At 42.7% G+C, this 14,959-nt stretch overlaps 1 protein-coding gene across 2 annotated transcripts in view; it reads left to right on the forward strand.

Moving 5' to 3' along the window:
• Positions 1 to 14,959, forward strand: part of LOC126541732 (NBAS subunit of NRZ tethering complex-like) — a 118,570-nt gene that overhangs the window by 100,177 nt on the left and 3,434 nt on the right. Inside the window, exons 49-55 of one of the 2 annotated variants that reach the window (XR_008614816.1) lie at positions 1,088 to 1,253; positions 2,533 to 2,681; positions 5,729 to 5,818; positions 6,643 to 6,751; positions 10,827 to 10,913; positions 11,383 to 11,525; positions 14,797 to 14,854. Coding sequence is in view for 1 of the 2 variants with exons in the window: in XM_055076888.1 (XP_054932863.1) it covers positions 1,088 to 1,253; positions 2,533 to 2,681; positions 5,729 to 5,818; positions 6,643 to 6,751; positions 10,827 to 10,913; positions 11,383 to 11,525 (744 nt within the window). In the remaining variant the exon portion in view is untranslated. The remainder of the gene's footprint in view (positions 1 to 1,087; positions 1,254 to 2,532; positions 2,682 to 5,728; positions 5,819 to 6,642; positions 6,752 to 10,826; positions 10,914 to 11,382; positions 11,526 to 14,796; positions 14,855 to 14,959) is intronic. The other variant, XM_055076888.1, reaches the window with a different exon arrangement.

The following is a 14,959-nucleotide window of genomic DNA, read 5'->3' on the forward strand; positions in this document are numbered from 1 at the left end:
TAGAGGAATTAAAGTTTAGAGAAATAATAAAGCCTACAAACCAAATGTCTGCATGTCTTTGTTTTACTTTGTACTGTAGCAAGAGAGATGTGCTTCTGTTCCGTCCGCATGTTCCCATGTCATGCGGTCGCACACGCAGAGAGTGAAACTATGTCATTTTCCACCGTGTTCCAGCGCGCGATCATGCTCTGTGACACACTTGCGTCTGCCTCAGTGTTAGTGTAGCACTGACTTATACCGCTAGTCAGGTGTTCTCGTGCAGAGCACACAAAATCATGTGTAGCGCAGAACGAGACAAATGCAACAACTCGCACGAGAGATCATCAGCAGAAGTGTGCCGGGCAGCAAAAAAGCAAGTAAGAAGAAGAAGGTGCCTGTGATGTATACATCACGCGATCCCCCAGCTCCGGTATGGAAGAAAACAGGGAAGGAATTTAACTTGCGGATGCTAGAAAGGCACTGAAATATTTATATCTCATCTATTAATGGACGAATTTTAAATATTCTTGCAGTAGAATGTTCCCTAAAGGGCATGTAACAACTTTCAGCGTATAACCAAAATTTGCTGTGTGGTCTGGTGAGGGGCCCTTTAAAAAACAAAGGAGCTTTCATTATAGTTCTGACAAAATTTTGTTATGTGTTGCTAAAAATGGGAAGGAGACTGAATCGTTAAGCTTTATTCTTATAGATGATGTCTTGCAGTGGCCATGAAGCAGCCACTTTCATATTGAGGAAAACAAGATTATGTTTCCAAGCTTCTTATAAAGCATACCACTAACATAGATTCGAATGCCAAATGTAAATCTGTGAACTAGAATGTGTCACGCTGATTAGTTGAATGTCTGATTAAGAATTTAGATTGGATACGTCATCAAACATCTGCATTCTAGAAATAATCGTGCCAGTATCGCATGCACTGGTTTTTTATTCAGTTAGAAGCGTGGAGAGGCTAGAGCATGAACCTTACGCTGACAACTACACATTGGCCACTGAGTGCCAATGTAGCATGGTATTTCTTTCTTTTTTCTTCGATAATGTGCACTAACACTAAAAACTGACTTTCTTTTATGTATGTCGCTCCTTTCAGAGGATCTGAGAAGGAGTGGAATGATGCAGCAAAGACCCTCCAGAGCTACCTGTCACACTTGCAGAGGATAGTGGATGGAGTATTGGACGAAGCTGTCGACCCTAGCAATCCTGTGGTCCAGAGCTATGCAATTGAGTTTGAACTTTCCCGTGGCATTCCAACAAAAGTAAGTTGAATACCCGTAAGCGCCATGTACAAGTCAGTCCACTGTTAGCATGAACACAGAAACTGGTGGCTCATGGTCACCTTAGTAACAGGTGCCAACAGCGGTGATAAACCAATGCATGCACAGAATGCCACAAAAGCAGTCAACGCTGCGTGTCATGTGCTACCAAACCACCCCTTCGCGTCACCTGCACATGGCATGCAGCCTAGTGGCATTGACAGGGCATTGCATCAATCAGGGATTAATTGAGCATAAACATTCACTGCTTACTGGAACGCCGTTTAACCTTTCGTTGCACTGTCTGCAAATGTACTCGAAAATATTCATGAGTGGGAAAAGGAGTGAGTACTGCTGAGTGTGAGTGGATATGTGTATTAACGGGAGTGCATGAAGGTTAGTGTGAGCACGAGTGAAAATCAGCGACAGTGATTTTGAACGTAAATGACTGTCTGCCAGTAAGTGTGAGTGGACGTATGTATGTGAACGAGTGCTGGCGAGTGGGCACTAGTAAGTGTGTGTGTAAGTGGCTATGAACGCATGTGAATGTCGGTGAGTATGAGTGGGCATGAGTAGAAACATGAATGAGTGCTGGCAAGTGTAAGTGCACGTGTGCATGAGTGCGCAGCCTGTGAAAACATTGATGAGTGAGTATGAGTGAATATCTGCCTACCCTGCTGACTCTATGCCGTGGATGCTTTGGCACGACAAAGCTACTTTAATTCAATTCCATAGATTTTTTATTATGTTCTGGTCTAGAGACTGCAGCAGCCATGCAGGAACCATAACACCCTAGTTATGCAGCACTTTCATTCTTTTTTTATGTGTGTATTGGCTACCTACGTTGGCCGTGCCATTCCATAAAGTCGGTCAATGCTAAATGCTGTGGCACCATCTGCAGAGTGGAAATCAACACGCTTTCTCACCTTGATGCTATGTAGGCCCAGCAGCGTCAAAAAAAACAACTGATCTCAATGACAACAAAACATTTGTTATGCTTTGATCTCAGCTTGAGGTGAGACTGATCAGTGGCTGATCTTACCATTTATTTCTTGCTGTCATGACAGAGAGCAACAAACACACGCAAAGTATCTTCAAGGTGGGCAGCCTGGGCATTGCCATGTTATTTTGCAGTCACGTTAACTGGCAGGAGCAATTCCAACAAACTGACCAGAGCTTCATGAACTCCGTGCTGGCACAGTCATGGCAGCCGGTATCAATAATAATAACGGTTAGATGGGAATGCTATGATACAGCTCTATTATTGCTGTTTTTGTTACAGTTGGAAGCCATGCTGCTTCGTTGTGCCATGTCAGAAGCCAAGCCCGGGCTGCTTCAGTCCCTGCTGTCCTGCTGCCCACCAAACACGGTGGACAAGCAACCCACAGATATCTATTCAGATGCCATCTTGCTCGCTTCAGAACAACTCAGGTTGGTGATTACAATGCATGACTGCTGCTTGTTGTATATGTGCAGGCTGTTGTGCTCTATGGTGTGGTAATATCTAATGTTGAAGGCTGTGCTTCCATGTGCGTGGAAAGTCTCCAGAAATCAGTTTTGGAATTTCAGTTGCCAGTTAACTTGGACGAGAAAAAAACTAATGCAGTTTGGGCTTTACTACAGTTAACTGACTGCAGCAGATGTGAAAAAGAAAGCAATGTATGCATTCAGGCAAGTTGGTGCTGCAAAGCTACAAGCATAGCCTTATTTTATTTCATATTAAAGCTAGCAGCTTTGAAAAGAAAGGTTTAATTGCTAAAGGCATGTATATAGAGCAGCTTTTTCATATTGTTATTACGTGCATGGAGCAGCCTGGGGTACCCATTGCCACATCACTTGCCATGTTTACTGTGCAAGTGATGACAGTGCCTTCTGGCCTCTTCTGTCTGACCTGCCTGCTTTTTATTTTAACCTTCTGTACGAACACACATCTGTGAGCTTTCTTAACATGCAGGCAGGACACAAGGGGAGTCACATCAGCGTGATTATAGTACAACTCAAGATTAATAAGCCTGTGTTTGGCAAATAGTGTGCAGTGCACGACAGTGAGACAAAGTGACATGCAAGCATACACACAGCAATGTATATATGTTTGTCTTTGTCCTATTGTCATGCGCTGCATGTCATTCATTATCATCATCATCCTATGTTTAAGTCCACTGCAGGACGAAGGCCTCTCCCTGCGATGTCCCAATTACCCCTGTCTTGTGCTAGCTGATTCCAACTAGCGCCTGCAAATTTCTTATCACCCTACCTAGTTTCCTGCTCTCCTCGACTGCGCTTCCCTTCCCTTGGTACTCATTCTGCAACTCAAATGGTCCACCGGTTATCTATACTAGGCATTACATGGCCTGCCCGGCTCCATCTTTTTTACCTAATGTCAACTAGAGTATCGGTTATCCCCGTTTGCTCTCTGATCCACACCACTATCTTCCTGTCTCTCAACATTACCCCTAACATTTTTCTTTACATTGTTCTTTGCGCGGTCCTTAACTTGTTCTTGAGCTTCTTTGTCATCCTCGAAGGTTATGCCTCATACGTTAGCACCAGTAGAATGCAATGATCATACACTTTTCTTTGCAGTGACAGTGCTCAGCTCCCAAACGGGATTTGGTAATGCCTACTGTATGCCCTCCAACCAATGTTTATTCTTATGTAAATTTCCTTCTCGTGATCAAGGTCTCCTGCAAGTAATTGACCCAGATAAACGTGCTCCTGTACAGTGAAACCTTGTTAAACCGCAGTTGGCCAGAGCTCGGGAAATGTACGTACTAAACGGTAGAGCTGTTTAACCAAAATAGCATGAGATCGCCCACTTACCTGTCAAAAACGGAACACGGGACTCAGAGAGAGTGCAATGAAAGAGGAAAAAAACATGCAGCATTTATTGACTTCGCGTGACAAAAGTGTTATTTTCATTTGATGCCGCAGCGGCCTAGCAGCGATGACAGCGGCCTCAAACTTACTGAAGCTGCGTGCCAGCTTTTCAGTGAGCCCCCTCTTCTCAGCAAACACTCGCATGGCAGAGTCCTCGTTGGCATTACGTATTCTCCGTGCACGTGCGCAGTCGCGCTGCAGAAGTCACGGTGCACCTTTTTCATTGTGGGGTGCTGTTCTCGTCATGATGATTGCATTCATGAGGCTGACATAACGCGTCGCTTCTGCCATTGTCAGGCCTGAATCGCCCCTGCCTTCCGTGTTATCCTCATCACTGTTGCTAGTGGACACTTCGGCCACAACAGAGGCAACAATGGCGAAAAGTTGAACCTCGTAGCTGACATTGTTGCCTCTTTGTTCTCTTGGTTGATTGAAGTCAGGTGTTGCCCTAATTCTATTGGAAGTTATCTTGGTGAATATTTTATACAATACTGAAAGCAAGCTAATGGTCCTATAATTCTTCAATTATTTATTGCCTCCTATCTTATGGATTAGTATAATGTTGGCATTCTTTCAGCTTTCTGGTACACTTGAAGTCGTGAGACATTGCTTATAAAGGGCCGCAAGCATTTGAAGCATAATTTATCCTCCATCTATGAGTAAATTCTGTTATTCCATCTCCTGTGCCGCTTTACCCCTGGTCATGTCTTGCAAGGCCCTTCTAACTTCATCACTAGTTATAGAAGGAGCCTCTGTATCCTGTTCATCACTACTACAAATGAAGGTAGCGTGGCTGCTGTGGCTACTGTACAGGTCAGTGTAGAATTAATTCTGCTGCTTTTACTACATTATTGAAATTGCTGATGGCATTACCCTGCTTATCTTTCAGTGCATGCATCTTGCCTTCTCCTGTGCCAAGTTTTATTCACACTGATTTCATGCTGCGGCCAGTTGTTACTGCTTCCTGAATCTTTCCCACATTATAATTTCGAATATCCCTTACTTTCTTCTTGTTAGTCAGTTTTGACAGTTCAGCAAATTCCATCTGATCTCTTAAGTTGGACACTTTCATGCTTTGTCATCTCTTTATTACGTCCTTTGTTACTTGGGAGAGCTTACCTACTGGTTGCCTTGGTGCCTTGTCTCCCACTTAAATTGCTGCTTCAGAAACCAGCCTAGTTATGGTTTCATTCATTATCTCTTTGTCACCTTCATCTTTCTGTTCTAAAGCCACATATTTGTTTGCAAGCACCAGCCTGAATTCGTCTGCTTTTACCCTTACTGGGTGTAGGTTGGCCTATTTCTTCTTCACTTATTTTAAATTATTCATCACGAACCTAATAACCCAACAATCTATATCACTGTATTTGATGCGGTGTTTTGGAATGCAGACAGACTGTTTACATTTTCAGACCCTACACATGGTCTGTGCTGTTAAAGCATGGAACATCAAAAAATTTTAGGAGGCTGTTCTTGACCACCTAGCTTTCTCACAACTTGCTTCACATACTTGATGTACTACTACACCTACACTGTTGTGTATGTCATGTCCTCTTAAGTGCTAAACGAGCATGTGTGTTGTGCTTTTCATTTTCACTCAGAAACCCAGAAAAGAAGTTGCACAATGTGTTCGATGTGATGACGCCTGAGGAAGTTTTGGAACGTATTCTTCGACAAGTGCTTGAAGAAAGGCAAGTACTCTGCCTCCCAGAATGACGATGGTTGGCAAGGTCAAGGGTGGCAACACAGGTTCAAAGGCTTTTCAAGTTTTCAACCAGCTTCAAAGGTTGCATTTTATTCCACACAGATGCAACAGTACCTCTTGTGCCAACTTTTCCATTTATCAGAGATGACCTCTAAAAAGGGTGTGAACATCACAATGAGGCATGCTTTGTAGGAAGGGTAAATGGTTGGGGTCATTTTGCTGGAAGTTGTCACTGATAAGCATTCACAGTTATAATATTGATGAACCCTGTTTCCCTGATACTAACAGCATGCTCAAATAAGTGCCCTTTATTTTTTTAGCCTAAGCTGACATTAATTTGATAGGTTCACGTCTTGCTGGTTCTCTTGTACTACACACTGACTTGCTTTGATTACGCTAGTGTCCGAGGGGTATAATGTAGTAACAAGGTCACAAGAATAACCTGTTGGAAGTAGCACTCTCATGTGTGTCTGTGTCATTTTTGTGTCTGTGTCCTGTTTGTGCTTATTTAATTGTCCTTATGAAATGCCAACATGTCCCAATTGCCACCTTTATTCCCTTGCCCAAATGTTGGCTCCAGGCTCAGGCTTTCCTTTTTTGATCATTTTAAGTCTCCATCTTCCTGCAACTCCTTTGTCTTGCTTTTGTCAATGGCAACAAGAAATTGTTGGTGGTGACACTGATTGGCAATGAGGATTACCATTAGGTGAATACGGCATGGTGCCGCTTGCTATCTTGACAGTGGAGAGGATGATGGCATGCAGAAAGTCGTCTCAGTTTTTTTGAGGGTTCTTCTTTTTTTCTTTGCAGTGAAGACATGTTTGTCGGTGACATGGTCCTTGACTTGCTGCGCCCCTTCTGCCTGGACAGCAGTGTTGCTATCCATGTGCGCCTCAAAGTGCTGGAGATACTCGAGAAGGTACATACTGATACCTAACTTGTGTTGTCACATAATACAGTCAGTCCTGGAGATGTCAAACTTAAATTTATTGAATTATTGTCTGTATCGACCAGCTGTAAAATCTCCTCGAAAATCCCTTCGAAAATCCCATGGAAAAGTACTGTAGCGATGTATTACGTGTACATCGAACTCCAATTCACCTCCACATTCGATACAGTTAAACCTGCCTATAACAAACCTCCATACAACGAATTCCTCGATATTCCAAAGTTTTTCTATTCCCTGCCGTCACTCCACAAAGGCACATGTATTTGTGACCTCTGTGTAACAAAGTGGCAGTGGGAGACACCCTGTATGATACACCCAATAATGAATTCCCTTCACCGACCACCTAGTGGACTTTGCACCAAATTTTGTTATTTTAGCAGGAGCAGCAGTCGCATGCATTTCCTGCGGTTGCCCTGCTGATGAAGGAGCGTGAAGCGGTGTCATCGTGCTTGGCACACACGTAGTAGCCCCGGCAACAGCGAGGCTGCTGCAGAAAGTAGGTAGGGACGACGCTTTTCCGCACGTGTCTACATGCGCATTGAGGCGCCCTCTGCATCCCTTGAGCCAGCCGAGAGAGAGTGTGATTGCGAAGAGGAAGAGGTGCTACACGCGCATTGAGGCACCCCCCGAGTCCCTTGAGCCGGCCGGCAACGCGAGTCTTGATGATAGTGATCTAAAGAAGGGAAAGACGCTTCATACTGTAACCCATGAGAAAGAATGGCGAAGCGTCACCATGGCCGTGTCCTTATTCCCTCCTCCCTTCAAACATCCCACCACTCGTTCTAAGTAACGTTGCTGCCACTTGCTGGTTGCCGGTGGTGCATTGGCAGCGCCATTCTTTGGCAGCTACAGAAGTCTCTGCACTTCACTTCGTTAACCTGACACCAGGTGACATTACCAAGAAGAAAAGGACTACTTTTCGTGTCTCGTAGACTTGTGGTCACTTTTCTCTTTGTTTTTGATGCCGTGCACGCATGCGAGTCGGCTCCTGTGTCAACGCATCCAGTCACTTCGGAGTATCATTCCAAGGATGATAGGATGCTTCAAGAACGTGAAAGGCCTCTTGGTTCGATACGCATTTCACAAGAAAGTATGGATTCATGTTTCAAAAACTTTTCGTGCTCAAACAAACAGGGATGAAGGAAAGAAGCAACACAAGGACGAGCACTTTCTAACAACTGGTTTTATTTTCGAAGAACCACCTGCTTAAGTACCCACAGATCTGCGCGATCTAGTCAACAGAGCACGCCTATAGTGCATATAACAGCACTTGTGATAAAATGCCGCGGAACAACGCCATGATGTCAACAAAAAAGCAGCAAGGCGCATGCAACAAGCACTTACGGTCAAAACGCGTTAGAGATATGATGACAGAAGCGAATTTTCTTTATCCAACAATGAAACAGAAGGATGGCTGATGCATTTTTCCTTTTGTTTTGCTATCCAGTGAGCTTCCACAATTTCTCTCGCAGTTGATAAGTTCCCACATTTCATGATTTCTGGAAGCTGTCGTGACGTGCTGAGATTGTAGGCATATCTTATATTTCAAATTATCTCTATATTGAGATATTTTGCAATCCCCTTCGAGTTCTATATATCCAGGATCGACTGTCATGGCAGCTGTGTTGAAACGTTTTTTTTTATTTGCATTTTCATTAGAAGTGTCAAAGTGAAAAAAAACTATGTGTTTGAATTAAGTGTGGGAAGCAGTTCATGGGTGTAGAGGTATAGAGGGGATGGGAGAGCTTAGAAGTGTGTGTGTGGGTGTATTTGTGGGTGGGTGTTTGTGAATGTTGGTGTGAGTGGGTTTGGGTGGTGCAACTGGCAGTAATTTTCACCGGAGTACAGTCAGTTTTACAGTCAGTACAGTCAGTCAGTTTATTCTTGCATGTTACATTTTCATACATGTCTTGGGTTGTAATGTCCAAGTTAAATCATGCTGCTGCAAGAAACTGGATAAGTGTTCTGTTGTGTTTCCATATTAATATACATCCCTTTAATTGTGCTTTTTGCTCTCTTTGGTAGCTGCTATAACTTCTGTGTTTATTTTGTGATATGAAACACTGGGAAACTTTAGGAACCGTGTTACATAGAAGGAATACAGAGTGTGCTATGTTTTTGGTGACATGATGACTTCAGAAAAATAATGTTCAAAATATTTCTTCCAAAATATTTTTATTGTTTTGTTTTCTGTCACTGTTTCCTAAGAATGTTCAATAAAACCCTCTTCAGGCTTATAAATTGACTAATTCTACATTATAACGACTGTATGCTTAGATGCATGTTGGCTAGGGCTTCCACAATAGCAGTCCACGGTAGCACATTAGCATATAGAATTTTTGTCATTGCATAGCCGTTTGTTGGTTTCCCTCACAGTAAACCCCCATGCATATCAGTGTAGCTGGTTTAAATATTGGAAACTTGGGTGCCGCATTGAGGGTGTAATGTCTGCAAAAATTCACACCCACTTGTGGGTAGTGCAGACCAGTGGGAAGGAAATCCATTACGTGAGAGTAGCACCTAATGCCCTCATACACCGAAAGCCGGTTCACTTTGCCACCTAAAGCTGCATGGCAGTGGCCATCATTGGATTCTTAGAGTTCTCACTCATGGTAGATGTCTACTAGCTGAAGAAACCCAACCTGCTGAATGCATCTGGCCACTGGCAGCACTTATTGCAGTTTGTCACAAATGACCATTGGCCCTGTGCTCTTGTTTCGCTGTGAAAACAGATGATTTTGGCTGATGTGTGAAAAGCTGGTGATCCTCTTAAGTCGCTGGGGTGGGCACGCAAGGAAAGTAGGACTGCATGTGGCTTCATCTTCCATGTCAGACCAGAAGCTGCTGCTACTCTGGAATAAATGGGCGAGATAGGTGACGGAGGGATTGACAAAGATGAAGTTCCTCGATAGGCAGACTGAGAATGTCAAAGGGACTGACCACCAATTTTCATGGTGCCCATCTTTTCTAGTGCAATGGAAAGAGTGTCTAATCATGAAGTTCTAATGCGGAAAACGCCGTGGAACATTTTTTATCAGAATTTTTCTATCTGCAGTGAGGATGTAGTCGTTCGCTGGAAGCATGCTTAAACTTGTGATTGGTGAGCGCAATAGCAATTATACGCTGGCTTTAGTGAGGCAGACAACAAGTGTGGCCTTAGCTGTGACAAAGTATGATTTTGTTTATCAAGTTGACGTTCCTGTGATTCATGTTTTCCAAATTGTTAAAGTATTTCTGCGATAATAGCTGTGTGTTTTCGTGGTTTCCTGTCCAACTGCTTTAATATTTAACCAGTCAAAATGAAACCAGTCAGATTGAAAATGAAACGACACTTTTAAATGTCATACGGATTTCAGCGTGCTGCCGTAGCCACATGTGCGATTTTTATTCTCGAAGCATACAATGACACGCGAGTCTCTAATAATATACCAACTGCAATTTTAAGTAGTAATTACACTGTACTTAATAAAGGTTGACTTATGTAAAGTATCTAATAGACTACATCCGAAGTAGCAATATTTAACCACCAGGCCTCGCCACTTACTCGTTTTTGAAAATTTGCTTTGCCAATTTCAAATTATAATTCCAACGTAAATCACGAAGAGCGTACCAGGTTCTATCACTATAAATCATGGTCAATTCATTTCCATCAACGCCTCGCAACACATTCTGGCCAGTTGTCAGTCCCTTGAAAGTCTATGGCACTTTGAAACCATGTCCTGAAATATCTTGTGCACCCTGTAGTGTCTGCTTTTAGTCTTTTGCTGTAGGGGGTTACTTGGCTATGTGTATACATCTACTCTATGTGAATCAATGAAATTCTTTTTCTGTTTTCTCTTTATTTACATATGCTTATGCATAGTTTTGTGATGCCAACTTGTTCTCTTCTCTCCCTCTGTTATTCTAGCTCTACAAAAGTGTAAGCATGTGTGCTAAATTTTTATGTGCTTAATCAATCTTGATATTATTTAATTGTTGATTTTGCTAAGCTCACATTGCACTAGGTTATCAAAATGATTGGTACTGCATGCTGTGTAAATTTCAGAATGTTTCACTAAGCACCGACGACGAGAATCTCCTGCTGCTCTTGCAAGTACAGACACTAATTTGGTCTGAATGGCCGGACTATGAGGTGAGTGCTGCAAAGCTCGTACAGGTTGCATTTGTCAAATTTCAACCCAATCAAAAATATTTGATTGATTGATTTATTTATTTATTGATTTATTGATTGATTGGTTGATTGATTGATTGATCCATTGATTGCATGAATGAATGTTTTATTTTGCAAAGGATGGATCTTTAATTTAATATAAAAAAGTGGGGTCAGCATAAAACAATGAATGAATGAATGAATTAATGAATGAATTAATGAATGAATGAATGTTGTATTCGGTCAAATAGGAGACGCTCATGCTCATGTATCACTTCCCAAGTTTGTGTGCATTGCGCAACACCTAGCAGACTTCCTTATCATTTCCACATTCCAAACGCTTCCGAACATCACAATATGTGCTGGCCATGCATGTGGTTGAGAGACAGTGTTCAGTCTGTTGTAGTCTCTTGAGAACAATAAACTTTGTGCTTTCATTTTTGTCTTGAAGCTTGACGAATGCACTGAACTGGACTGTGACACGAGGCAGGCCATGTTTGATGAACTCCTTCAGCGCTGCAGCACACTATCAGGCTTTGTCGTCCTCGGAAAGCTCCTGCAGTGCGGTGACCCCCTGGATTCCACATCAGAATTGTATGGAAACTCACCTTTGGTCTTCTTTTCTTCTATTGTGTTGCCCAATTCATTAGAATGTAGTTGTGAATCAAGCTTAACATTTATATCTAAACTGAATGCATTTAAAATCTCTCTTTCCCTTCTCAATCGCTAACTGCGGTGCTCTGCCTGCTTTTATATTCATAATATCCAACAATAGTTTCCCTTCCACAAGCGGTTTCATACATTGCGCATGGTAATGGTTATGAGTCATCAAAGGAGCTTTCAGGGTGCTGTACAGCATACACATGCTGTGCTGTACTTTGCAACGCTACTTTTACATGCAGCTAAGCCTCGATTTACCAGAGCCTGATTTTACAAAACTTTCTATTGAACAAAGTATTTTCGATTCCTTGACACACATTCATAGATCCTAACGCATTGAAAACCTCGAAGCAATGGAATGAAGCTTTGGGAAGAAATGTGTGGCAAAGAATGACATCACAGGAAATTTGTTGTGTTCAAAGTGCTTCTAAATTTAGTCACACATTGGTACAGTAAGCACATCACCATGCTGTTTTGAGGTCAGCCATTTTACTTTTATGAAACTGCCTGTTGCAGTGCCCCAGCATTGCAAGCTCAGTGTCCAGATGGCACCACTTGCTCCGTCGCAGCCGAGTTGAAACGTTTGTTGTCTTCCTAGTGCAGCCTTAGTGTGGCAAAGCACTACATGGCAAAGATTACATCCGTTTTCCTTCTTTAATAAACATTGTGTTCTTTGTGCATTCATTTTTCGGTTTAACAAAGTTCTCAGTTTAATAATTAATTTTCGGGTGGCGTGAACTTCTTTAAATTGAGGTTTAAATGTATTTGGATGTGTGTGCACAACAGGTATTCCTGCAGCACTGTTGTTTTTGATATTTTGGCATGTGTGTTACGCTTCATTGTCTCTGCCTTTACTGCTTTGCTTGCTGTAAGTTACTTTGTCTCATACAATGTATTCACTTTTATTCCCACTCCTGCCTAAGACCTAATGTGTAGGCCAGCTGTATATCATAAATAATAAATTGATATAATTTAAAGGGGCCCTGAACCACTTTTTATCAAAGTGGAGAAAGGCATTGAAAGTGAAAATAGGCTATTTCATAAATACTTTGCTGCAAAAAAGTACTTCAATGCGTTCAGCAGAAGTGGAGTTATTGGCAGTCAAGCACGGCCTCCGCTGTGCTCCGGTTCCTTCTTCAATGCCTTGCACTGCGAAGGCTATGGCACAGTGGGGCGTGCCGACAACGCTCTGCCTTCTAAGTGTCACCGTGGTATGTTGCTCAAATTTCATTTTGGATGTTAATGTAGACAGCACGACTTCTGTCTTTGGTGCCTACGATGCGCTAAATATAAGCCAAATGCGGTTGTCCTCAGCGAGCCGCAGTGCGCTTAGCCAGTGGACTCGTTGCGGCAACCCACGGCAGCCGTGGTATCTACGCTGTGTAACCGATTGCAGCTTGATGTCAGCTATCGTCCAATAGCAGCCATCTAAGGGAATGACGAGATAGTGCATCCGATGACAAAATAGTGCATCTAGATGAGAGGGAGGACAGGGCCTTCTGTTGAAAAGAGAGCGTTTGAGAAAAAGATGACCTCGCGATCCGCTTGCAAGCTCCACACACTGTGTACGAAAGTAAAACTTTGCTGAGATGCTCACAGCAGCGTATACTACCCATGGACTATGTTATTTCACCGAGCCCAATTAAGGGGTGGTTCAGGGCCCCTTTAATATTTTTGTTGGAGAAGGTTGGTGTGTTTAAGGATAGACGAGATTGCTGCTTAACCTGTTGCTCTTATTGTGTGCCAGTTGTCCAAATCAACAGAAACAAGCATGAGGAAGGCAACTTGCGGGTGTGTGAACTTTCTTAGAGCTATTTTAATACTTTGTAGTTGTCCGGTTGTCAAAGCTTGGAGGAGCATGGACAGGATGGTTCATAGAAAGGTGATATTTAGTGTTTGGCTGTCATCATCATCATCATCAACCAATTTTAAGTCCACTGCAGGACGAAGGCCTCTCCCTCCAATCTCCAGTTACCCCTGTGCTGCACCAACCGATTACAACTTGCGCCTGCGAATTTCTTAATTTCATCACCCCACCTAATCTTTTGCCCTCCTCGACTGTGTTTCCCTTCTCTTGGCACCCATTCGGCCATCTAACCTGCGCATTACATGACCTGCCCAGCTCCATTTCTTTCTCTTAATGTCAATTAGAATATTGGCTGTGCCCGTTTGCTCTCTGATCCACACTGCTCGCTTCCTGTCTTTTAATGTTACACCTATCATTCTTCATTCCATCACTCTTTGTGCTGTCCTTAACTTGTTTTTGAGCTTCATTGTCAGTCTCCAAGTTTCTGCCCCATATGTTAGCACCAGTAAAATGCACTGATTATACACCTTCCTTTTCAATGATAATGGTAAGCTTACAGTCAGTAGCTGACAATATCTGCTATATGCAATCTAGCCCATTTTTATTCTATGAATTTCCTTCTCATGATCAGGGTTCCATTTGATTATTTGACCTAGGTAAACAAACTCCTTCACAGTCATAGAGGCATGACGTAATGAAGGAGTACAGGAGGCTGACGTAAATATCTTGGAAAATATCCACAAAGATTCCGCAGCTACGCTAATTCTCCACAAGAAAAGCAGGAAGATACCTATAAAGAAAGGGGTCAGACAAGGAGAGTAACTACCCAGAGTAGCCAGGAGGTATCCTGGCTACTCTGGGTATTGTACAGGTCAGTATAGAATTCTGCTGCTTCTTTTACTATATCTCTCAAATTGCTGATGATATTGCCCTGCTTATCTTTCAGTGCATACATCATGGCTTGTTCTATGCCAAGTTTCTTCTCACTGATTTCTTGCTGCGTCCATTTATTACTGCCTCCTCAGTCTTTTTTACATTATAATTTCGCATATCCTTTATTTTCTCCCTGTTGATCAGTTTTGACGACACCGCGAATTCTATCTGATCTCTTGAGTTGGACTGTTTCATTCTTTGTCGTTTCTTTATTAGGTCCTTCGTTGCTTGGGAGAGCTTACCTACTGGTCGCCTTGGTATGTTGCCTCCCACTTGAATTGCTGCTTCTGAAGCCAGCCTAGTTATGGTTTCATTCATTACCTCTATGTCAACTACATCTTGCTGTTCTAAGACTGCATATTTGTTTGCAAGTGCCAGCGTGAATTGGTCCGCTTTTATCCTTACTGCGTCTAGGTTGGCCTGTTTCTTCTTGACCAATTTTACTCTCTCTCTCTTCAAATTCAGGTGAACTTTACCCTACCTAGCACTTCTTCATCCTGCACAATGCTGGGATAGGCAGAAAGTATGAAATCGATTTCGTTCCTTGTTTCATCATTAGGGCTTTTCCAGGTCCACTTTTTGTTGCCAGTGTCTTTTGTTGTTTCTTTTTCTTTCTCTTGATTCCCTT

The sequence above is a fragment of the Dermacentor andersoni genome, chromosome 2 (assembly GCF_023375885.2).
Source record: "Dermacentor andersoni chromosome 2, qqDerAnde1_hic_scaffold, whole genome shotgun sequence".
Taxonomy (NCBI): Eukaryota; Metazoa; Arthropoda; class Arachnida; order Ixodida; family Ixodidae; genus Dermacentor; species Dermacentor andersoni.